Consider the following 23775-nt stretch of genomic DNA (forward strand, 5'->3'; position numbering starts at 1 on the left):
TTATTTGTGGGGGGGGGGGGGGGGAGCCATGCATAACTTTATACATTTCATTTTATCCTTCATACTTTTGGCTAACACTGAGAAATACAGCTGGTGATGTATGGTCATCTCCTTTTACTTGAAGTGCCAAAAATATAGCTTACCTATAAGTTCCACTATGCTCCCACTGCGGTTCCTGCTGGCTGATTCATCTTTGGATACACTGACCTGTGCAATGCCACCTGAAGCAGTCAGAGCATGGAGAAGTTCAGGTGGTGGCGTTCTAAAGAGCTGTTGTAATAATTCTAAAGCTCCAGTCACAACATTATGGTCCTGATGCTGGGTGTAATGCAGAGTCAATTCATAAACCTAAAACCCAACAAAGTACTGGAGTAAGTCTCTGTGAAGACACAACATACTACATTTCTTCTCAAATACCACATTAAATTTCAGTGGTACATTAAAAATGACTGACATTTGCTATATCTAATATTCACCACACTCTTTCAAAGGGAAAATGCCAATTAATTGTAGCCAATCAACTGCCTTTTTGGTAGAAGTCTGTTGTTTCTGTTTATTGTTATAGAAGGAGGAATCATATCAGAGAACACCATAATGATTATGAAGTTCTTTAGCTCCTTTGGGAACAACTAACAAGTACTGCTGATGCATTTTTCTGGGATTTCTGGTCATTATTTATCAATAATTCCAGTCACTGGACCACCTTTCATTTACCAAGATGAACAGGAATTTGAGAAAAGAATTCAGATGTTCAACATCAAACTAGTGCTGTATCATACTATATAGAAGATTTATTTCTTTTCCTTCCTATCTTCTTCCTAGAAAGGAAGAAAATTCCTTTCTATTTCCTTCCTTTCCTACTGTACTTTTCAGGGTAGGATTATTATTCATATTTTACCTGTATAAGTTGTTCTGGTGAAGGCAAAATCTCTGTTTCTTTTCTTGTTACACCAAAACTCCCTTTCAGGCTGGTATCCTTTACTTGTTGTTGCAATAAAGGTATGAGGTACCTTAGTGTAAGTAAAACACCCAGAATTAAGAGAGTAGGATGATCATCTTCTACAGGAACCAACAAGCCTGGGGGTAGAAAAGCAGCCAATTCACTTATTGACAGTGGTTAGTTTCAAAACAAATGTTATTTCACATAGTCCATATAATAGCTTCTTTAAAACAAACAACCTAGCAGCAACTTAAGAATGCATTCTAAATGTAGAAACATTTGAAAATATGCATTATTTAATATTCCTGACAATGATTTAAGCAATGTGGGAGAATGGTCAGAGGACCCTGTCTCACCTTCCCTGTTCCCTACCACATTTCACTCAATAAAAACACAGAAAAATTTTTTTCATAATACCCGATGCTTTCACCAAGTGATCTACATTCTCTTGCACTCCTCACCTGCCTCCTCTCTCCACCTGGCAGTTTAATTAATGCCAAACATAATTCCCTCACAGACACACGCACTACTATCCTAATGAATAACATCTACACTTCTGCCTCCTCCCTCAAGTATTGGGAACCTTGTTCCATACACTTACCTGCTAATCACAGACTCAAACACAAAATATATTAAGAACAAATATAAGTTATGTAAAAAAACCACAACCTTCTATCTGGGGTGGCGGGGGGAAAGGGAAATCAGAATTAATTAATGGTGTTTCTATTTAGCGCCCCTGTCTGAATTCAGTACCATTGCCAGGACGTTATGAAACATCACCTTTGAGGCAGGAAAGAACAATGTGTGCACAGTACACCATTTTCAAGTCACACAGAGTCAGGAAAGTCACTACGTGGCATTTGAATTTTTCACCCATTCTTTAAAGAAGCAAGGCTAACACAATAATGCTTTATGTATCTGTTGGGTCTTTCTTGCCTCTCCTTTTGCAATATAGTCTACACAGTAAAGAACCCTTCATCAGTAACAAAACTGAGGCAAAAGTTTCCACTACAATCCAGACAAGCATCTCATCGTGAGTTGCAAAACATTCTGAAGACCATTAAAACTTCCCAGCTGAAGAAATACAGAAGCAATTCTTCATGCAAAGTTGTGTGCTTATGGATAAAAAAAATTCCATTTCTGGTCTAAGTTAGGTTTTCAACAAAGAATCTACATAGTGGCACTTCTAAAAACAAGCTACAGGGTATGTGTGTGTTCATGACCCACAGAATAACAATCACATCCTCCACCTCAGACCTGCTGCACTAACAACCAAGCTGCTGAACAATGCAAGGCTTCACAGACTCCTGAGCAAGTTTTTCCAGAATCCCTAGACCTCCTCACTTTCCAACAAGCTACTTGCTTCCTTAGCTTTGGCTGATTCTTTTCAACATTACTGCATTCTGCATTAGCACTGCACCACAGAGATACAGATAGCTTTAGTCATATCTTCACCTAACTTAAGACAAAATAAAGAAGGCATTAGCAGTGTAAGTGGTAGTCTAAGTATCCTTGCTTTGCCTGAAAACCTCTCACATACGAAAAGTGTCTTACGTGGAAAGAAAAAAAATTCATGTCACTTATACCTAAAGCAAATTTAATTTTTCTTCCTGAATCTTACCTAAAAGTACATTCAATAACCAGGCATAAAAATACTGCATTCTTCGCGAATGTTGACAGATGCTTACTGCTGATCCTGCTGCTGTTCGACGGATAGTAGGGGAACTGGATTTAAGATTAGCTATGAAAGCCTTCAATAAAACCTAAAAACAAAGATATCTTACTTAACTTTTTACGAGAAGGAAAAGGAGACAGAAGTGAATTAAGTAGTCAGCAAATTTATTTTTCATTCATTCAAAGCATTACTTAACATACATCAAGCAAGGGCAACTTTTGCCTTCAGACATGCAGCTGTTAACACTGCTTTCTGTAACATCTGATTGATAATGCTGATAGCTTACTGTGCTTAGAGATATAATAGGGAGCACTAATAGTTAAAGAAAGATACCTTAATCTCATTGTCGTTTGCAAAATTGCCAAACGCTGCCATAATTTTTGGTATTGCTGCAGCTAGCGTCTCTTGTACTGATTCTTCGGGTCTCTTACTTATTCGTGTTAGACAGGGCAAAAGGTTCACTAAGTATGGCCTAAGTATGGCAAAGGAGAAAAACTAATTTGAGATCAGAAAAACCATACCCATCTAAACATTTTTAATTCATACTCAAATTCTGTGGTATTACTAAATCATAAAAAAATGTACCTGTTACCTACACAGAATGTAGAAAAAAACCCAACAGCCTTCTGAATACAATTTGCAGACATTAAGATACAACTAAAGAGAAGAATACACTTAAAAAAAATAAAAGTCATTGTCTTCACAAGTTTTTCCCCCCTTTCCCCAGAGTCCTGTACAGCACAGAACTAAAACTCTGCTAAAAGATAACCAGCTAATCAAATAAAGCTACTTCAGAGATAATAATGTGACAGGAATTCTTCCAACTTCCCAATTATATATTTAAAACTTGAGAACAGTAACATTTTGTTAACATCTGTATTTTTTTAAATGTTCTTTGGAAAGTTCATTACTAGGATGTGTTTACCTGCACTTTTGAGGCCGAACAAGATGGGCAAGTTCAGCAAACCTCCAGAGTGCAGCACGTAGACTTCTGGAAGCACCATTCTAGACAGAGTATGCAATTGTTACATTTCATCAAGCAAAATAATTTCCTAAAAAAATACCTATAATATACAACAGTATACAGTTTTATACCATTTTACTTAAACAGATAAAAATGTAAGGTGTCTGGAAGCCATAAATTTCCTTCAGCCAAAAGGAAGTCATGTCAGCTCCATGACTGCCTTCGTTTTTCTGTCTGGTATCAGGAATTTTCCAAGTGACCCAAAATGAATAATAAGGAACGCCAAGAAAGAGAAGGAAATGTCTGAGATCTCCACTCTGCTGAAATCAGCTTAAAATACCACAGAGAAAGGCATCAACCAACAAAGAAACACTGATGATATGAGAGTCTAAAAAATCACTGGAACACTTGCAGAGATATAAATGCAGCATAAAATTGACAGCAGTGGAGATATGCAAATAAATAATGTTCAGCTCCTGAGCATACCAAAGAAAAAATCCACATATTGATCTGTATCACTTCATACTGGCTTGCATCCTGAAGTTTAATATCTATTTGTCTGTGTTGACACCTTCAGTTGTGCACCTAACTTGACCCAGAATGCATTTAGACCTAGTGTCTAAGGATATAGTAAAGCTCCTCAGTATTGTTGGAAATACAGAAAACTATGGAAGTCAATAGATGTCTAGCAGAAATTGTGTACCTAATGTAGTTTGAACCTAACCAAATGCTTTTTAAATCAAGTCCCTCTGAAGACAGAGTTGAGATGTTTAGAAACTGTCATTTCTTTCTTATTTTCTTTAGCTAGTATATCAAAGGCTCATGGTCTTGTTAGCATGACAAGTAAAAAAAAACTTGCATCTGAATTACAAAATGTGCATTTTTCAGGTTCAGAGCCAAACAACATATTCTGGCATGGCTCCTAAAGTGATCCAACTGATGCACAAACAAAATTCAGTGTGCTGGGTGTTTCTGTTATGCCTGCTACCTCTCTCTCTTGCCTCTACCATGAATCTCAGAGCAACTATTCAAGAAGAACATGCCACCTGAACAACAAAATATTTCCTCCTGCACCTGGTCATAATGTGCAGAAACTTCAGAGCAGTTTTTCTTTATGTTGGCTGTTTTTTGTTAATTAGCTAGATGTCCATTTCTATACCCCCCAAAATTTTGCATGACATTAAGGTACAACAATACAGTAAGATGTTCATACAGGGCCTACAAGTAGTCCACATCTGACAGAAGAAAAGCTATCCACATTGCTTTTGTTATTTATTTTCTAGAGTTCCATCATTCCCAAAGAAATAGAACAAATAGCATTACTGTCTGACAAATAACACCTATATTTTCTCTCTATACAAGCCTTGCTATATGTTTATAGATGCAAGAGACATGATTTCAGTGATACTGTCCTGAAAACAGCATTTTTCTTTCATAATCATGTACTTCAAAAAGGCTATTACTAAAATTCTTCCCGTGGACATAACTAAATTGTGACTTTTGGTGCAAAAAGAGACACTTCAGTATTTTTACTTATGCTTCTTACAGAAGCATCACATCAGACAGCCACAAAGTAGTTACAACTTTTATTGGGTCACTTCACGTCTTGATCAAATGATTCCTCCAATACTTATGTCAAATTAAGAATGTCACTGTCCTCCACCTACTTTTCACCACCCTTTTGCTTGAAGTTATTCTTTCCAGCTCAGTCACTGTAGCAAACATCATGAATATGCCTTATTCGTTTGGGTGCAGAGTCGCTAAGGGTAACTTAAGACTGCTGTTCACACCAAATGCTCACACATTTTCTGCCAGATAAGCTTTCAGGAGTGGTTAAATCTAAACAGTGGGGCCAATAGTGAGGAACTGGGTAGAATAATACATTAAACAGTCACAAATACTTCCAAAGTGAAGCTTTGACCTTGATCTTGAAAGACATAACACTATTTATTTACACTAATGCCACATTCCAATATACTAAAGCACTTACTAAATACCATATTTCAAAAGGACGTGAAAGAAAAACTCACCTTTTTAATCTCTTTATACAGTTCTAGTTGTAACCTAGGAAGATTGGAATCCATCAAAGCCTGCAATAAAATGCATTGAGAACATACGGTGTCAGAGGGGAGGCACTTGACAGGAACAATGTTACACGTGCAATAAAACCACTTCAAAAAAGGCACAGAACTATCCAACTGCCCCTATATATTTGATGTATAACAGGAAAGTGCTAAATAGTGAAGAGAGACACCTTTATCTTTCACACAAACACAAAACAGAAACACAGACAAATTCCACAAACTCTAACAGTTATTTGCAGTTAATATTGACTGCTTTACCCATTCTACCTAAAAAAGGCCAGATGGGATCAGACTACAAGCAGAGCCAACCTAACATGCTTCCTGGCAATTGCCAGGAATAGATACTCATGAATAGAATATTAGAACACAAAAATAGTATTCAGAAGCAGTGAGAGGTATTCCCCACCATCAAGCAGCCTCCTACTATTTCTCAAACTGAGGTTGTATTTTTCCCACACCTTTAATAGCCCTTGAAACCTCCTTCTTTCATGAATCAGTCTATTTTCTGCATCCATTTATTACCACAAGGTGTTCTGGACACCAGAAGTATCGCATCCCAGGATCTAATCAAGCATACTGCGACAGAGCATATATTGTAGTCTGAACCTGCAGTCTGGCTAAGAACTAGAGTACATATAAGTAAGCAACGAGAAGCAGTAATTTTCTATTCACCTCAACTCAATCATCTCCCTCCATCTTTAAAATAGCAGAAGAAAAAAATATTAAAATAGTTCCACTATATATAATCTCTTCCTACGGAATATTTTGTACACATACGATTACCCTTTCTCTTCCCTTTTTTTTTTCCCCCCTAGTGCATACTACTATTTATGAACATTTCCACCAGCACTTCCTCAGATGAAATGAGAGCTTCATACAGTGTGCAAGTGTCTGCATTGTGGATTTATACAGTGCTAAAATGTTTAGTATTTCATTCTTTATTCCTTGACCAATAATTCAATAATTTCTGATTTTCTATCTGCCTACTTGACCACCAACCACTAAGCTCACATCTTCACAGGATTACTCACGATGACTACAAAAATCTTACATGGCACATGCTGATATAGAGGCCACAACTGCTTAGGGATGGTCAGTGAAGTGTCTGTGGCTCCTCCAGAGCACGATTCCCCTAGCCTAAAATTGTATGCCCCAAAACTTCATTCTCCCCAATTATACCAGTCATTATAATAAAATAGTATTACTACCTTCTCCTGAAAAATCTTGTCCGGCTTGTATCTTTATATTGTCATAAGCACCCCAACTATTAACTGCAGGTGCCTAGATGAGGGTAGCTAGGGATAAATCTCACTTCACAAAATTTCGTTTTTATAGGAAGTTCATTGTCCCTGTATATAAGGTTATCAAGCAACACAAAAAGGCACCAGCCACTATGTGGCTTCACGGGTAAGTTGTCCTTAAAACACACGCAACTGGAGCAACTCTTTTTACTAGTGTATACCTGTATTTTTAGCAGGCTAGAATCTAAAAAGTCATCCCAAACAGAAAAAGTCATAAGCATAGTCAACTCTAAATTACTACAAATAATAAATCCCAATTACTGGGACCAACTGTACTCCAATCTGCGTGAACAGTCCCACCACTATCATTAGCACAGAGAATACTACAACATCATGCATCAGCTTCAGAAACAAGACAGCTTCAGTAACACCTTACCCACAGAAACCTGGTAACTCCCAACTTGGTATTTTTTTCTTTTAAATAAAGGTTATCACCAAAGCTATTTAAACTTTGAGCCGTTTATGCTGTCTGTGAGGTTCTGACAGGTAAGTGTAGCGATACTTAAAGATGACCTACAGTATTTAGATAAACTTATTTGCTGTTTCAACTTACAGCCTTTTCTACACAGAGGCGTTAGCGTTTTAATTATACTAATGAGCATAAACTCCAGACAGACACACAGTTACACAAGTAATGCTTACATCTATATTCCTATATTGAAAGACAGAAAGCATAAAGCATCTTTCTAGCAACAGAGTTAATCTCTAAAATGCCTGAGGTACTAGAAAAGCTGAACGTTGACTAATATGCAAGCTTAGGGGCCTGACGCCTCCGTTACACTCACCACAAGCATCACTGCTACTTGCACAACCAAAAATAAAACTGCACATCTTTTTGTCTCTGCATTTATACACGAGAGAGCATCTACCTAAAGACTAAGTTGCTTCCACATAGCATAAAATATAGAAACAAAATATAAACTATGACCAGCTTCGATAACAGTCTGATACTTCCATGTGGTTGGAATATCACAACTATTTCACAGCTGTGACCAGCAAGCTTAATGACTGATAGAAGACTCCATCATTTAAAACCACTTTAATCTTTAAAACAAAACAAACTACCATACAACGATTTGAAAAAAATTAAAGTTTTTCAAGTTATCTTGACACATGCCAGAAGGCAACAATATTAAATAGATTGGTGAATTAAAGAGGTCAATTTTATACCAAGCCTACAGAAGAGTTTGGTGGAAAGAAGTAGTAAGTTTTCATTCTTTAGAACTGTTTCAGAGTATCATTTAAAGCAAATTAAGTTACACAATGGTGTATGCATTTCATAGAGTCCTAAACTCCTGCAAACAGAAAAACATTTAAATTGGAATGAACAGAGCAAAGTGCTACAGGGCAAAACAAAAACAATGCAAGAAGACGCACTTCCTCATTCCTTATCATTATGGAATACACTACATAATCAGTAAGCTTTCTCCATACAACTTTCAGCCATAAGCAGAACCCCCAAAACTTAACTCATTCGGATACCAAATAGAACTTACCTGAGAGAAATCCCTACAGAAATAGGGATGTTTTATTTGCTTGCTTCTACACACCCCTTCACAGTAAAGAAAATTATTTCCGTATTTCTAAAGCAATTAAACTGTGCATCAACTAGATTATGTAGGTACATTACATTGACTCAAAGGCCAAGTATTTCAGAAAATAGGAAAGAAACAAGAACGGGCAGGTGAAGGTAAACCTGTGCTGAAAGCAGCAGCTCACAGCAATTACTCAAAAGGTTCATTTTAATATACATCAAATCAAGATTTAGACCTTGCCTGACCTCATATGAATGCCCGCCTGCTGTTCTCCAACAAGCCCTTCTTTCTGGATCACAGTAGGGTAATAAACTCCAGAACACCATCTTTATCCCAATTATTGCCTAAAAGCTCTTCTTCCAAGTCTCAGCAAATCACACTACCTGAATTACAGCATACTACTAGTTTGGAATGAAAAGCCATTAAGTCTTTCAGTCAGCTTTTTAATAATATTTTTACCTTTCCTCATGTTAAGTATCTTTATGTTTACAGAACAATAATAGAGCGAGTATTCCTCCCACACAAGATGATTTTAGAAAAGCCCATGTTCTTGTTTGAAGAGAACAAAGTTAATGAATGACTGAAGAAAAGATTAGAACGATGAATGACAGAAGACATAAAAAGAAGGCATAAAAAGCTCTCCTAAGAGCACATACAGTAAAGAAGCTTACTTAACCTCTTACATTATGAGATATTATCAACAATAAGAAAAGCAACTAAAAGAACATCAGTGTGAATTCATACAGGATACTGCATCAAAAGGAGGTAAAATCTGGTAGCACAGTACATGAAAGTTCTTACTTTAATAACTTTATTAAGGCATTCATCAGCAACCATCCGGACATCAGATTCTGCATCCTCACTGCAGAGGAGAAAGAGTTCCATAGCAATCCCCAGCAGCTTCTGAAATTCTGGAGAATTTCTAAATAAAAAAAAATTAGAAAATTACAATGCGCACTACAAAAAGCAAACACCAATGCTATTTTTGAGGGGGTTTCCTAATCTAACTACACATATATTATACCCAGTTACACAATAGGAGAAGACATTCAGTGGATTAAAGCACTCCATTAGGAGTTGGGAGATCATTTCCCTGCTCCTTCCTGGCAAGGTATTTGACCTCAGTGCCTCAGTTTCTCTGTCTGAGTTAGAAAGATAATGCCTACTCTACCAGTGCTTAAACAAAATTACTTCTTAGATCTGGCGTCGTTAAAAAAAAATAAAAAATTGTGCCACTTCAGTTTTAAACAGAAGTTGAGCATTTGAAATCAGCAAATATCAGGAAGCCTCCAAATAACTAACACTCCAAAGTAGCTATTCATATTAATGCAATAAATTAAAGACATTGTCTTACCTTAAAGACTGAGCAACTATGTTTTCACATATTGTTAGGCAATGATTCACTCGATCTTTCTTGGTAGTTGAAAGTTCTTTCTTTCTAAAAGAAGAACACAATGATAATGAGTCTGAGATAAAACTTCAAAAGTGAGCAATGACCATTTAAACACTCTTGCTAGAGTAGCATCTAATGATTATACAAGAAAAAGATGCACTCTTCTGGTCCTTGTATAAACAGCTGTATACCAACTACCTATAGTACCAGGACTTCATACACTAACTGCTGCTGAGAGCATGCAGGCACATGAGCAAAGGGAAGGTTACAAACTTAGAAGGAATATCTTATTAATTCCATAACTTTCACTGAGAAAGTATTTGGGGAAAAAACCTGCAGAATTAAGAGGACTACAGGGAAAGGAAGGAGAAATTGGAGCAGACCTAGACAAAGCTGAAATACAGAAACTGACAGAAAGAAAATGTTTGGGGAAAAGAAGCCACAAGAACAAGTCTTGCAGACCTAAAAATATCACTTTTAAAAAGACCTTCCTCACACATAATATGGCCTCAGCCTTTTTTTGTCTGGCAAGTTCTTGAAATCTAAGAGTTCTATTAAATGGATCATTTTGTATCTGAACTGGAAAGGATGCTGAGGCAATCCTATCATATGCTACATTCCTCCAAATGGTTTCATAATTATAAAAATAGCAAAGTTCTAGGCACAGTCTATGCCCATCAAGAATAATGTCCCCATAGTAACACTTGGTATAGTCTAAGAAAGGCCAAGCTTAGTCAACTGGCAGCACATAAGCTTAAAACAAAGAGAATAAAATTCACAGAAACAAAGATCGCATACCTACAAGCAAGGCAGAGCGCAATATGAAAAGATTCTACTTCGCAAAATTTGTTTAACATTCACTTCAATGTAATATAAGCTCCTATAACCATTTATGGCTGAGTCTAGAACAAAAGCTTCTTCCCTGTTCCTCTCCCAAAGAAACTGAAAAAAAGAGAGATACTCACAACTATGACTGCATACAATTAAGTAAAATCTCACAGTGTCTCCTACTCTTTACTGACGCAGAATCACTTCCAGGAAAGCAGAAGTGCAGGAAACTGCACACCCAAAGGTAGCTCTCCTAGGTCTGTTTCACAACAAGGAGGTACCTGCTCCACTCACATTCACAGAGAATCCTCCCTTCTGTTTTCCAAGTGAAAATTGATCATCTCTATTTTTAACATTTAATTTTCTGTCTTAGCAAAAAGCAGCAAAACCATCAAATAGCAAAACAACGTTTCTGAACTAGAAGTTGGAAAATGATGTGAACAGCCTTGAGATACATTAATATAGTTAACACAACATTAAGGACCAACAGCAAGGAGCCAATAAGCACATTAAATTAAGCTAAGTCAAAATACATTGTTAGACAAAAATTTTGAAGAACTAAGCTGTAATATTTAAGAACTTTAGCTCAAATAACAGTACAGTTTTTCAAAAGAGTCATTCTTTGCAAGCACACCTATCCTTTTAATTCCATCAGGTTGGAATTCAGGGGTTGAGAAGTGTTTGCTTCTAAGATTTCAGTTTTTCTCCCAAGGATCCTCTCATCTTACTCCTGAAATACTTTCTCTTTTTAAAAGTTTAAGGATTAGTTCTGAACAAAGCCATTTTTTCTGTTATAATTTGGCTGTATTTTGTTTAGGTAAGCTTCAGCATTCCTTAAAGAGGGTCTCTTCTATGGCTTGTATTCTTAAGCAACTGGCAGAATACAAGTAGCCAATCTGACTTTGATCAAGATATAAAGTGTCTCTCCCTCTATCTTGAAAAAGCATCACAGAGTCTTTCACAGCACTTTCAGATCACCTCTAACATAACAGCAAATACTTCCAAAAATGTCCAACTGATTTTGCAACTTAAGTACCATAGATGTGAACAGGCATCTAAGAAACTGAATAAATAATTTCAACTTTTATGATAATTTTACCTAGCATTGCCCACATCTCTTATGAGCACCATTTTCAGTACACATTCAACCCAAGAATAGAACAGGCACATCTGAACTTGCCCATAAGCTCACTATTTCAGATACAAAACATATTAAAGATATTGAATAAGACTGCTTTCAGAATAAAGTTCTTTATTATCCACACATAATATAGCCCTGAGCAAGGCAGGCAGTAGTGTTCAATACTACTCAGAATAGTACAGATCAACCTCTTCGGCAGATTTCTCTAAACAGAAAGCTCACCTAACACTGAATCCACCACCTCACTTAAAAAGGCCTGACTAGAGAAAATTTTACATGAAAACTTAGAAGGAAGGCATATAGGTAACAAGCTACCATTTAAACTGAAATAACAGAGGTGAAGACTAATTATCAGTTACTATCCAAAGGGAAAGATGAACAAACATTAAACCAAGTTTGTTGTACTGAATCTTTTATCTGCCATTTGGTTACTCAACTTCTAAAAAAATCAGCCTTTTAAGAAATGAAAGAAAAGGTGGAAGACAAACACTTAATGTACATCATGTGCACACACATTTTCTGTGCCTACAGAAGGAAAAGGATAACAGAACAGTTTCTAGAGACAGAACGCATGACTTTATCAAAAAAAAAAAAAAACCAAACCCCAAATCAAAAAGCCTCTATTCAGAAGTATTATGAAGTCCTCAGGCAAACTGCTGATTAGCATACCTAAGGGGAGAACAGCAGCATCACACACTTCTTAGAAGAGAGCTTAAGGAGCAAGCCCCAAGGGCAAGGTCATTTCAGTTTGATGAGTAACAGAAGGCAGGAGATATTGGAAGTAGCAGTTATCTACAGGAAAGCTTCATCTCACATGCAGAGGAGTTGAATCTTCTGCATACTTCTACAGACAATCTCTAGCCAAAAAGATTAATAAACAATGTAAAACCAGCAAGCCCAGGTAATTCTGCACTCTGAGCCTGAAGCTGGCTACAAAGAGATGCAGGTCAATGATGATAATTTTTTAGGCATTAAGAAAAAAGGCCAAGCCAAACAGCGTGACATCAATCTTGAAAAAAGTAATGGGAAACTCAAAAAAGATTCTATTAACGACAAACAGAAATGTGAATGGATCAAGACACAAACTAAGCCCAAATATGGCAGACACTTCAAACAATGTGTAGTAACACAGACAATGATGGATAGTCAAATTAACTAGAACAGGTCTACAACACACCCTAGAAATGGTAACTTCAAAAAAACCATCTAGGAACCACCACTGAGAAGCAGGGCAATACGTTTTATCCATGCAGTTCACATGGTCTTCAGTTAAGCAAAAAATTCATGATACCTCTACATACAGCACTGATGAACCAACCTACAACCACAGCTTCAGTCAAACATTAAAAAAACAGAAGAATTCATGAGCATAGAAAAATGCATATCACTGGACAACACTTTGGCTCTTGCAACACTTTTTGCTGTAAAATAAGTTAGAATTAAAGGTAAGAAAAAAAATATCAAAATAGGGCACAATTAAAAAACAATTACAATAATTAACTATTAGAACAAGTTGACAAGAGAAAAGGTGAAGAATCTACCTTTGGATTAATCAAATCAAAGCTAAGTACTTTTCCAGAATAAACATTAGCAAGTCATTCTCTCAGCTTACTGATAGAGGTAAAAATGAATAAGACATAAAATATAGAATGTTGTGTGAGAGCCCATCTGCTTTTTAGTTTCACTGAGTAAACTCTGAATTTTTACATCATACTAATCAAATTTTAAGTTAGTGGGAGCTTTGTCATGCAAAACAAAACACCCAACTCCAACCAAAATTTAAGGGTCTAAAAAGCTAAAAATAGATATGGAAGAAAATAAGGTGCCTCAGCAGAAGTCTATAGAAGCAATATGACAACAGAGAGCTCAACCTAAGTCTTCATAGAACAAAAAAACCAGCAAGAGATAGATAAGAGAGGGAGCCAGAAACTGATGTCTGACTAATGTAACACATAATAAAAGCAGAACACATTATTATTGCTGATTAAAATCTCTTAAAACAGAAAAAGCTCTTACCTTCTTGGTAAAAGCTTGAATTAAATTAATATTCTAATAAAAAAAGTAAAGCCAGGAAATCAGTTTTATCAAGAGTTCAGAAGTCATTGCCTTACAATAAACTGAAGAAAAACTTCAATACATGTTGTGTAAACAATTAAGTCTTCTCTACCCCAATCTCTGTGATCTGAAAACATTTCATAGCAGGAGACAGACAGTCCTTAGCAGGACTCATTCGCTAACCAGATGTGGAATGCTCAGTTTCTATGAAAAAATATTTAAAAGGCCATTTTTGCCTACTCCAACAGGAAAGATTTTTTAATTATTATTTTTAATCATGTAGAGGTAATGTGCTGCTGTAAATTAAGGTAGCTTATTTGGGGACAAAAAAAAAAAAGGTAGAGGTGGATTGTTTTACTGTAGCAACAAAGTCTAACAAAAAAAATGTCTAACACCACCTGTAACAATGAGATTATAACTTGAGGAATGACAGCTTCTCACTCATCTAATTTATGTGACAGGACAACTTTGATCTAATGGACAATGCCAAACAGATATCTAATGAAACAAAGAGCAAATCAGTAGCATTTATGCTATGACATTCACCAATTAATTTATTCTTTCATTACCCATAGGTAAGCTCGCATCCTTTCACAACAATAAACAGATAGAACAATAGGAATTTACCACATAGAACTACAAAATATTTAAGTGCTATTTGTACAGAACCACAATGAAGATGAACACCTCTACCCAAACACAAGGAAAACACAGAGGGAATTTTCCTTTCTAGCCCATTACAAAAACAAACACAGACAGTATTGCAAATTACATTTGAGATGTCAGCTGGTATTTCACTAGAAGTTTGGGAAACTTCAGCAAAGACTGTCACAATATCCTTTCACAGGCTTTTATGAGGCTTAATGCTGTTACTGAATTTGTAGAGCTCCTGGGGGCATGCAATATCATCAGCTTTCTGAAAACATATAGCCTATTTTTAAACACAAAGCAAAGTCAACAAGGACAACTACAATCCTAATTTTATCATGTTTTGAGTAGAGTATGCCTAAATTCACACCCCCAAACCAAGCATAACATCCCTCAGCAAGCATCACAAATAATTTTCAGAATTTCCTCTTGAAATACCATGATCTACCTTGTCAGTAACTTTTTAGAGAGATTTTTTTTTTCAACTACATATAGGAAAGATTGGAAATAGATGGCCACCTATCCTCCTTGTCACACAAAGTACTAGCACGTAATGCACGTAATAGAGCAATTAGTCCCTGCAGACCAGTAAGGCATCTAAAAACAATTAGCTCACGAAGAAGACGAGTATTTTCATCTATTATGCCCCAAAAGTATGAAAATGCATTGAGATTGTTTGAGACAACACTCTCCAAGCAGTATCAACCATGATAGTTTAGTTGGCATCCATATCAGAAAGTACTGTAGGAGCAGGTGGCCAAGAGCCCAGCTCCAATGCTTAGTATCCTCTGCCAAAACACTACGACACTGCCAATTTAGAAGTTACCTGCTCCTCAACCCTTCTGCTTCTCCTGTCTCCCCAACAGCTGGAGAAAAAGCAACAGCGTGACTCACGTATTTATCCTGTAAAAATCTTCGTGTCTTTTCACCTGCTCAATAGAAGTTATTTTTAGAGGATGCAAATGTAAGGGGCAGCACTGTGGTACTGAACAGCTCCTTGTCCTTGTCCTCCAGTAATGCCTCCCCATGGGAAACCTGAATATCTCATGGACATAATGCATTTGTCCCTAACGTTTAAGAAAGCAAAAAGGTATCAGGAATATTTAAACTAATTCCTCCCAGGTCTCTGCACAGCAAGTCACAGCACAAGCATTTAAGTGAAGTTTGTCATAAACAGACATCCACACCACCTCCCCCCAGATGCATCAGAGCTCAGATTGCAGCTTTACGAGGCTTAGTGCTTTAAGTTACGCTTAGAGGGTTTTGCCTTTTTTCCAGCAGCGTATTAGCTGAAACTAAGGTTTTCCTTCCTAGAACCAGCCTGTGAAACCCATGTAGCATTCTTGTAACTCCCGTTCATTACCCATACTGCTGCATTTTCGAGTGTGCTTGCCCAGAAAGTTACTCCTAGCTTAAACTTAAATAGCGAGCAGGCAGCACTCCCAGACACGTCCGCAGGAAGATCCTCCCGCCAAGGACAGGGAAGCAGCCCAGGACTAACTCCTCCGGGGACTGCCAGCTGCCCCCTCAGGCTGTCAGCAGCTCCCGAGCGGCAGCGGCTCGGCGGGGCGGCCTCCCCCCAGGGGGCAGGGGAGGGCGTCGCCGAAGCGTTTCGGGAGCCCTCCCAGTCAGTCCCCGGGTGCGGGTCACTCACGGTCTCTGGAGCGGCTCCTCGGGGATGGCAGCCGGACCCTGCTGCTGCTGGAAGGAGCGCAGCGACTCGAAGGCCTTCATCAGCTTCTCCATGGTGGCCATGGCCGCTCCGCCCGCGCCGGCGGCACCGACCCGCCGCTCCTCCCCGCCCTCTCACAGGCGCCCGGCGGCGCCCGCCTTCCTCTTGGCGGGCCCGACTCTCGCCCGACTCTCCTCCTCCTCCTCCCGGACTCGCTCTCTCCCGCTCGCCCGGCAAGCTCAGGCCAGCGGAGGAGGCGCCGCCGCCAGCTCACGCCGCGCCGCCCGTCACTGCCGCAATGAATGAGGGAGACGCCGCAGGGGGCCGCGAGCACTCCCCAGCTGCCCCGCCGCCATCTTGAATCCGTCCCATCAGTCCTCACGCCGCTGCCCCGCCCCCGCCCCCTTTCCCGGGCTGCCCCGCCCACCCCGGAGCAAGGTCCCAGCCCTGGCCGCGGCCGCGCCGGGCGCGCATGCGCAGACCGCAGCGCCCGGCCCGGTGTCACGCGCACCCTTACGTACGTACACACACAGGCACGCGGGCTAGGTATGGGGCGGGGCAGCAGGGGGAGCGACAATCTGTCCAATCAGAAAGAGGGCTCCACCCCTTCCCGCATATGGATCAGGCAGACGGCAGCGCGTGAGGAAGACCCAGGGCCCTTGCTCCCCGGGCGGCTGAGCAGGGAGGGGGCGCTGGGTCCTAGAGCCCGCCGGCCCGGCCGGCAGCACCGCGGCGCCAGTACGCGTCACGAGTAGCCCCCACGGCTCGCCCACTCCCAGTTCCAGCAAGCCCCCTTAGCACACAGGTGGTTGCCAAAAGGCGCTGCCGGCATTGGGCCTTCAGTTGAGGCTGCGTGTAAAGAGGGAACACTTAGAGGAACAGGACATTTAAACCTTGGCAACGCACCCGTTAGCCTTCCAGCACTCCTCTCGTGCGTCTGGGCTTGCGTTATCAGAGAATAGTTTTTGCACTCTTAAAGCACCTATTAAATATACAGTATACAGCATTTAAATTGTTGATTCTATTACTCAGCACTTAATTAAAAACAACCAACAGTATTGTGAACTTTCCAATTACAGCCGCTGATGTGAATACACCTAGTTGCCGATACACATTTTAAATGACAGCTGATAAGAACTGGCAAGTCAGCTTGGATCTCAAACACATGGAATTGGTTCCAGCAATGCAAATGGAGAACAGGTCTTGAAACGTTTAAGAAAAGAAAGTCCCAGTAATAACTTAATATGCAACTTAGTTATTGCTAGTAGGGATGGACAAAAGCAGCAAAGCCTATGTCTTTGGATATTCAGGCCAACATAAGTCACAACAGAACCACCTCACTGATCACATTCTTGCCAAATATTCAGTAAAACAGTGCTCTGTTAGCACGTTAATAAAAGATGAACCATTTGAAACATTACTCTGAAAGTAAACCTATCTACAGCACTGAGAGCAACTCAGCTTCTAGCAAAACCCCTATTTCATTATAAATGTGTAACAAAATGTGAGCTTTTAAGGTAAAAAGAATATTTTTCCTGATTATTTTATGATAAAGCTTGCAGACAGTTTTCTCTGGAATATAGGGACAATCATGAATTTTTTATTTAGCAAACGATACATGAAAAAGGATGACAGCATAGTGTATGCAGCAGTCCAGCTATGTGATAGTTACATGTGCCACTCCACACTTTGAAATAAATTTAAGCACGTTAAAAAGAGCATAAGCTCTTATCAAAGATTAAACAAGCCACCACCCAAGTCAGTCTTTGCAAACCTGTTTTGAAGCTTCAGCCCAAAATGCATGCCAGGCCCCTAAGGGTTGCTGACTCACCGGCAGGAAGGACAAGGCAATGCCTGCCTGCAAGCACACTCCTCTTTGTTCTCCTTGTCTTTCCCAACTGTTATCGGCAGTGCAAGCCTCTGGCTCATAAACCAGGAGTTGGGGGAACTGGAAGAGAACTCAGGGGTATCAGGTTTTTCTTTGTCAAGTACCTTATCAGTAGGTTCTCCCAATTAAAATTTACCGATGCATGGTTTTGCACATATCATGCCACTCACCTGTTCAAATAGCAGCCCCACAAACAGCTGCACTGGCAAAAATGAAGTCATGTAAAATTGGCAAGGGGCAAGAATAAGCAGGCAGGGTTAGAGAACAGGCATTTTTGTAAAGCCATCGTTACCACAAAGAAAAATAAAGTCACAATCTCAAGGGAGTAACAGTGAATACCTAAAAAGTCAAATGTAATTTAGTGAATCACGATGAATTCATCTCAACCTCCAGGAGAAAAAAAAGAAGAAACATGCTTTTGCCTTGTCTATAACACAGACATGAACATAATGAACGTGGAAAGGTTTCCTAAACACAGGCTACCTACGCATGTTACCTCTTGATTTAATGTTTTTAAGAACAGGTTGGACAAGCACATCAAGAATATTTTTCGCTCTGTCCTGAAAGTCACACTTAGGTCAGCAATTCTGCATTTCTACAAACAATTCAGCAAGTAGTTGGTACTACTCAAATTATCCAATAGACTTCATGAGACTGCTGGCCCATGTAGTTCAACATATGCACAGATAATCTGCAATATGCCATAGCACAGTTTTATCATTGTTAAAGTCACTTAATTTGAAGCTGTTTTGTATAGTAATTGAGTGCTTAGCCCTTCAACTCATGCCATAAAATTACAGTGAAAGCTTTTGCATAAACAGGGCAAAATGTTGAAGATACAAGCAGCCTACTGTTGAAAAGCATTTGATGTAAAAAACCCACAAATCCAACTAATATCAAGGTATAAATTCTCTCAAGGAGAGTGAAGTCTGGTTAGTCTCCTTTGGTGATAGTATAAAATTCAATATGCGTGATAAAGCTAATGACAAGTAGAGCTACAGCTACTATTGATCAATCTTGCACTCACATTCGTAGTGTTACCACAATAAATGTGTTAAACAGCCCATGCCAATAATTCTGTCTTTTCACATAGAAATTTATGTAGAAATGAAGATTCAGACCATGAGATAAGGCATCCATTGAACAAATACAACAGAGCTGGGGCACTTTTTCCTGGATCTGACAATCTTACATTGGTAAAGAACTCACAGCATGTAATACACATTTTGTGCTTCAACAAATTGCAATTTTTTTTTCAAATTACAATTTTTCTTTTCTCTATCCCAGCTACCATGATAGACATGGTAAATAAATCACATTAGACAGTAATACATGTGGTTGAGATATGCGGCAGTGTTTTGCTTTTATTTCAGGAGTAACAATGCTAGAACATCCAGGAAAACAGCTCATACAAGAACAGTTCAGTGGTTTGGAGATACCGAAACTAACACATCACATTTAACAGTCAGCTTCACTATACTTGGAAAGAATTCTGGTGGTTTGGATACATGTGGGACATCAGAAAAGTTACCTACATCTCATGTGCAAAACTTAAGTTACACCATAAGAACAACTATGAAATAAAAAAAGAATTGTACATTCAGCAGAAGAGACATCATCATCACCAAAATGAGCCAGGCAGCTAATTCAAATCAAAGTAAACATAAATTTAGCTTAAAGATGCTTTCCATTATTTTTTTAATTTTAATCCGATTTTTTATGTACTTCCTAAATAGAAGTATTTTCTGAAAATCTACACTAAAGTGAAGGTGATAATTCCAATGTTAAATTAGCATAATACTAAATTGTAAACCAAAGCAAAATAATATTACTTCTGTTGACTTATTTTAGTAACTTGTAAACAAGTATTCTGCGTTTGTACAAATGGCAATGAGAAATTTCTTGTATCGGTATTGTTTGAAAAATAATTGAAATGCATTCTAAAAATGGATTTTTAGTTGTTTTTAGAAAGCTCCTATCATTGATTTCTCAAATTAGACATAATTCTATTCTGAGATGGAGATAATTCTCTTTCATAATCAAAAACCTTCCGATCTATTGTTTTAAGAATGATTTGGGGAAAAAAAAAGACATACAACATCTTCTATTGAAGGCTAAGATTTGTCAATAGCACTGTCTTTGTTACAGAAATACCACAGGTTTTTTCCTGTTTATTACTATGCAGTATTTATTTTTAAGTGCTCATTTTTTCAACTGAGACTGTTTTGTTGTTATAATCCAGAAACATAACACCATCTCTATTATGAACACTACAACTCTGGGAAAAAAAAAAAAGCTGACAATTTTTTTTATAGAAAGATAACAACCCTGAGGCATGAAGATTCTATTCTGTTAGTCACAACATTCAAAAGCATTAAGTAAACCAATAAGATACTGGTACATTGTTTCACAGTTTCTGAAGTTTGAGCTAAATATATAGATTCATGAGGTATGCACAAGCAGACAGTAAGACTTACATACACAAATGCTTGGAAACACAAGCCACAGAAAAGGAGGGTAGATCTCATGCAAGTGACTCCATGGAATTCCATAGATCTTTCCATATCTTGCACCAGTAGAACAAAGCAGTTGGGCTGTTGGATTGTCTCACTGCTATTAAAGCCTTCTAACACATGGATCTAGAATCTGAATTCATGGAAATATAATGAAGTCATACTGAAATGACAAGAATTTACCTTGGCTTTTTTTTTTTTTAAATAACTTCATGGAAATAAAAGGCTACATAATCAGTAAACACAACCTGTTGCCTTCCTCCTTCTTTGTCTCAGTTATGTCCTACAAAAACCAAGAGCAAAGTTCATATTAAATTTATCACACCACAATATTTTGCTTTCAGGTGTTCTCCCTTCTCCTTATCCTTTCCCGCTTTCAAAATGCATCTCCAACTACTAATACTCCAGTAAAGACATTTAACCAATGTTAGTCTCCTTAGATTAAACAGCATAAGATCTTCATCTCCATGTACCGTATAAGGAGAGTCATGCTGATCCTTCCAGTTTCTTGCATTTTCTAATTCATTAGGGGATTCACATTAGGTAGTATCTAGTCATTATGATGTGGTTATATTTCTAGCCAAAAGGGACAAATTTATAGTAGAAAAATGCCATCTTGAGCCTACTGGGGAAAAAACAAACAAACAAACAAAACCCCAAAAGCAACAGAATTTAGATCCTAATCCTGCAAACATGTAGTTACTCAAAAACAATTTAATAGTATTATTCAGAACATAAGAAAAAACTTGTGAAATGAAACTAAATAAAGCTTCATAAAAACAAACAAATCCTCCACTTTTTTGCATGGTAGGAGTTCCTTTTTCAAAGAAGCAGACTTATAAATAACCACTTCTTAGGAACAACTTCCCTTTTCTCTTCATCGAGGCTTTTTTTCTTCACAGATCCCTGGAGAGTAAGTATTAAGTCTCAGCACTCCTAGAGGAGTTGGTTTCTTTCTTTATTTTTTTTTTAAGTTAAGATCCCTCCCCCTCCAATATGGAAAGAAAATTTGAAATACATGATAAATAGACTTTCAGATTTTTTTTATTTGTTAAAGCCAATCCCTGTATTTTCTTCGTAAAAATTACTCCGCTTGTGTCCATGGTATTCTTGCCCAAATTTCAAGTTTCTCTAAGCAGGCATTAAATCCAGACTGTCACCCCATATGTCTAGTGTTAATACAGTCACCTTTGCCTCAGAACAGCAAACCTAAGACCTTAAAAAATAAAACTCCTTTATCAGAGAAACATGACAACTTCTCCAACCACGTAGGTATTTATAAAACACTTTTGTTACTTCCCTATTTCTCCATTCCCATCTTTTTAGAGTCCTTCTGTTATTGTGGTACATAATAAAGAGGGTCAGGCCAGACTATGCCAGCTCATTGTCTCACACATAATGGTTCCAGCCAACACCCTTACTTCAGATATTTTTCTTTTTGTCAAGCCTCCCATCCCTTCAATGTTGCATCAGACTATCTTCCAGTAATTCATTCAAACTCTCCCTCTGCCAATTTCTCCCTTTGTATTTTTACGGCAGTCGTTTTGCTGTCCCCTATGCTCTTTTAGACATAAGGAAAAATGCACTGAAAACGCAGGAAAAGAGTCTCATTCCTCATTTCTGTGGCACAGTAGCCAAGAGGAACAATTTCAGAGAGTCATCAGCTCAGCCCCAATGGGTTTCTGTAACACACTAGTTTTTCAAATTTTTTTCAAATTCTAACCCATTTAAATCATTTGTCACTAGAGACAAAATACTGTGAATTAAAACCTGACATTAGGCTTGAGTATCAAATGTATCTTTTGAGTTTCTCAGAAGCAGCTTAAGTTTCTTCCAGTGAGTCTGCAGATCACAAGCAGAAACCTATTTGAAGCAGAGGGATATTCAGTTGCTCTGTGTGTATAATACATGTGTGGTCTGGTTGGTGCCCTAGGGGTTTGAGAGGAAAAAAAAAATGCATGCTCAGTGGAGACAAATCTTCAGAAAACAGAAGAAAATATATAACAAAAGTCATGTCTCCAAGAGAGTTCCATCATATTTCAAGTCCCTAACTCAAATTTTGAGAACAGAAGAGGCTCTTAATGAAATGTGTTCCCTAAATGCATTCTCATACACAGATTAATAGTTTTACTGGAAACTTTACAAAATAAAAAGAAAGTCTGGCATACTCTGAGTCCAGAAGAATGAAAGTTTGACAAGCTTTCAAGCAGCTGGATACGGTTTTACTAATGGACGTCAGGTAATTGTAACTAAAACTTCAATACCAGTTCCACATCTGCATTAAGCAATCTTTAAAGGCAGCTTTTAATATTGAAGTTTTTAAAGGCTATAAGGAAACATTATTTACATAATTAAATTTGATACTTAGTACTACCTTGTCCTTCCCTCAGTGGCAGTGATCGCTGTCAACCCTACAACATTGTGTATTACAACATAAGAAGCAGAGATGAGGTAAGAAGAGCTCATGCTTTGTTTTTTAACCTATTATAAAACTGTAACATCCTACATGGAGTTGTAAACAATTTCATTTACAGAAAAAAATAAAAAGGTGTCCCCACAGGTAAAAAGAAATCCTTTTGGTAAAGACAACAAAGTACTCAAAATATAGTTATAAAATTTTGGCATAGGTCTACTTGCATGGTCCATGCCAAGAAACTGTCTGGAGAGGATGTGTAAGATGGGTAGAAAAGAGAAGAATGCGGTAATACAGTTTGTTACAGGATTAATCTAAATGTTCAGAATTATTCTCTATATATAGAAATACAGAAAGACATTCTACAGAGCCAGAGAGTAAAGAGCAATTCATAATAGCTGGCCATAGTGCACTGAATTCCTTTTTTTCCTTAGCAGTTGCTTGAGAGATACATTAGGTAATAGCACTGCCATGCTGCCGGATAATACCGGAATTATGAAATTATCAGTACAGCAATTTTACTGTTAAGAAAACTGCTAATAAAGATCCTAATGAACAAGAAGAGTTTTACCAGGAGCATACAAAGTCAAGTTGCATTGATGCCATAGATATTATCTCTGTTCTTTAAAATCCTTTTAGTATTTCTAGATTCCCACTAGAAAAAAAAATAATCAAGATAAATCAGATACATACAGAAACACACTCACTCAAATGGCACTCATTGC

General features: G+C 38.0%; 1 protein-coding gene across 1 annotated transcript in view; it reads right to left on the minus strand.

Annotated features, from left to right (window-relative positions):
* HTT (huntingtin) overlaps nucleotides 1-16579 on the minus strand; it is an 84353-nt gene extending 67774 nt beyond the window's left edge. The window contains exons 1-9 of the mRNA XM_010583518.1: nucleotides 16219-16579; nucleotides 9854-9937; nucleotides 9301-9421; nucleotides 5610-5669; nucleotides 3541-3620; nucleotides 2949-3087; nucleotides 2562-2703; nucleotides 899-1077; nucleotides 144-348 (exon numbers count right to left, since the gene is read on the minus strand). Of these exons, the coding sequence (XP_010581820.1) occupies nucleotides 144-348; nucleotides 899-1077; nucleotides 2562-2703; nucleotides 2949-3087; nucleotides 3541-3620; nucleotides 5610-5669; nucleotides 9301-9421; nucleotides 9854-9937; nucleotides 16219-16319 (1111 nt within the window). The 5' untranslated portion in view covers nucleotides 16320-16579. The remainder of the gene's footprint in view (nucleotides 1-143; nucleotides 349-898; nucleotides 1078-2561; nucleotides 2704-2948; nucleotides 3088-3540; nucleotides 3621-5609; nucleotides 5670-9300; nucleotides 9422-9853; nucleotides 9938-16218) is intronic.
* Between the last annotated feature and the right edge of the window lie 7196 nt (nucleotides 16580-23775).

This window comes from Haliaeetus leucocephalus, unplaced genomic scaffold, assembly GCF_000737465.1.
Source record: "Haliaeetus leucocephalus isolate CR32 unplaced genomic scaffold, Haliaeetus_leucocephalus-4.0 Scaffold906, whole genome shotgun sequence".
NCBI classification, from domain to species: Eukaryota; Metazoa; Chordata; class Aves; order Accipitriformes; family Accipitridae; genus Haliaeetus; species Haliaeetus leucocephalus.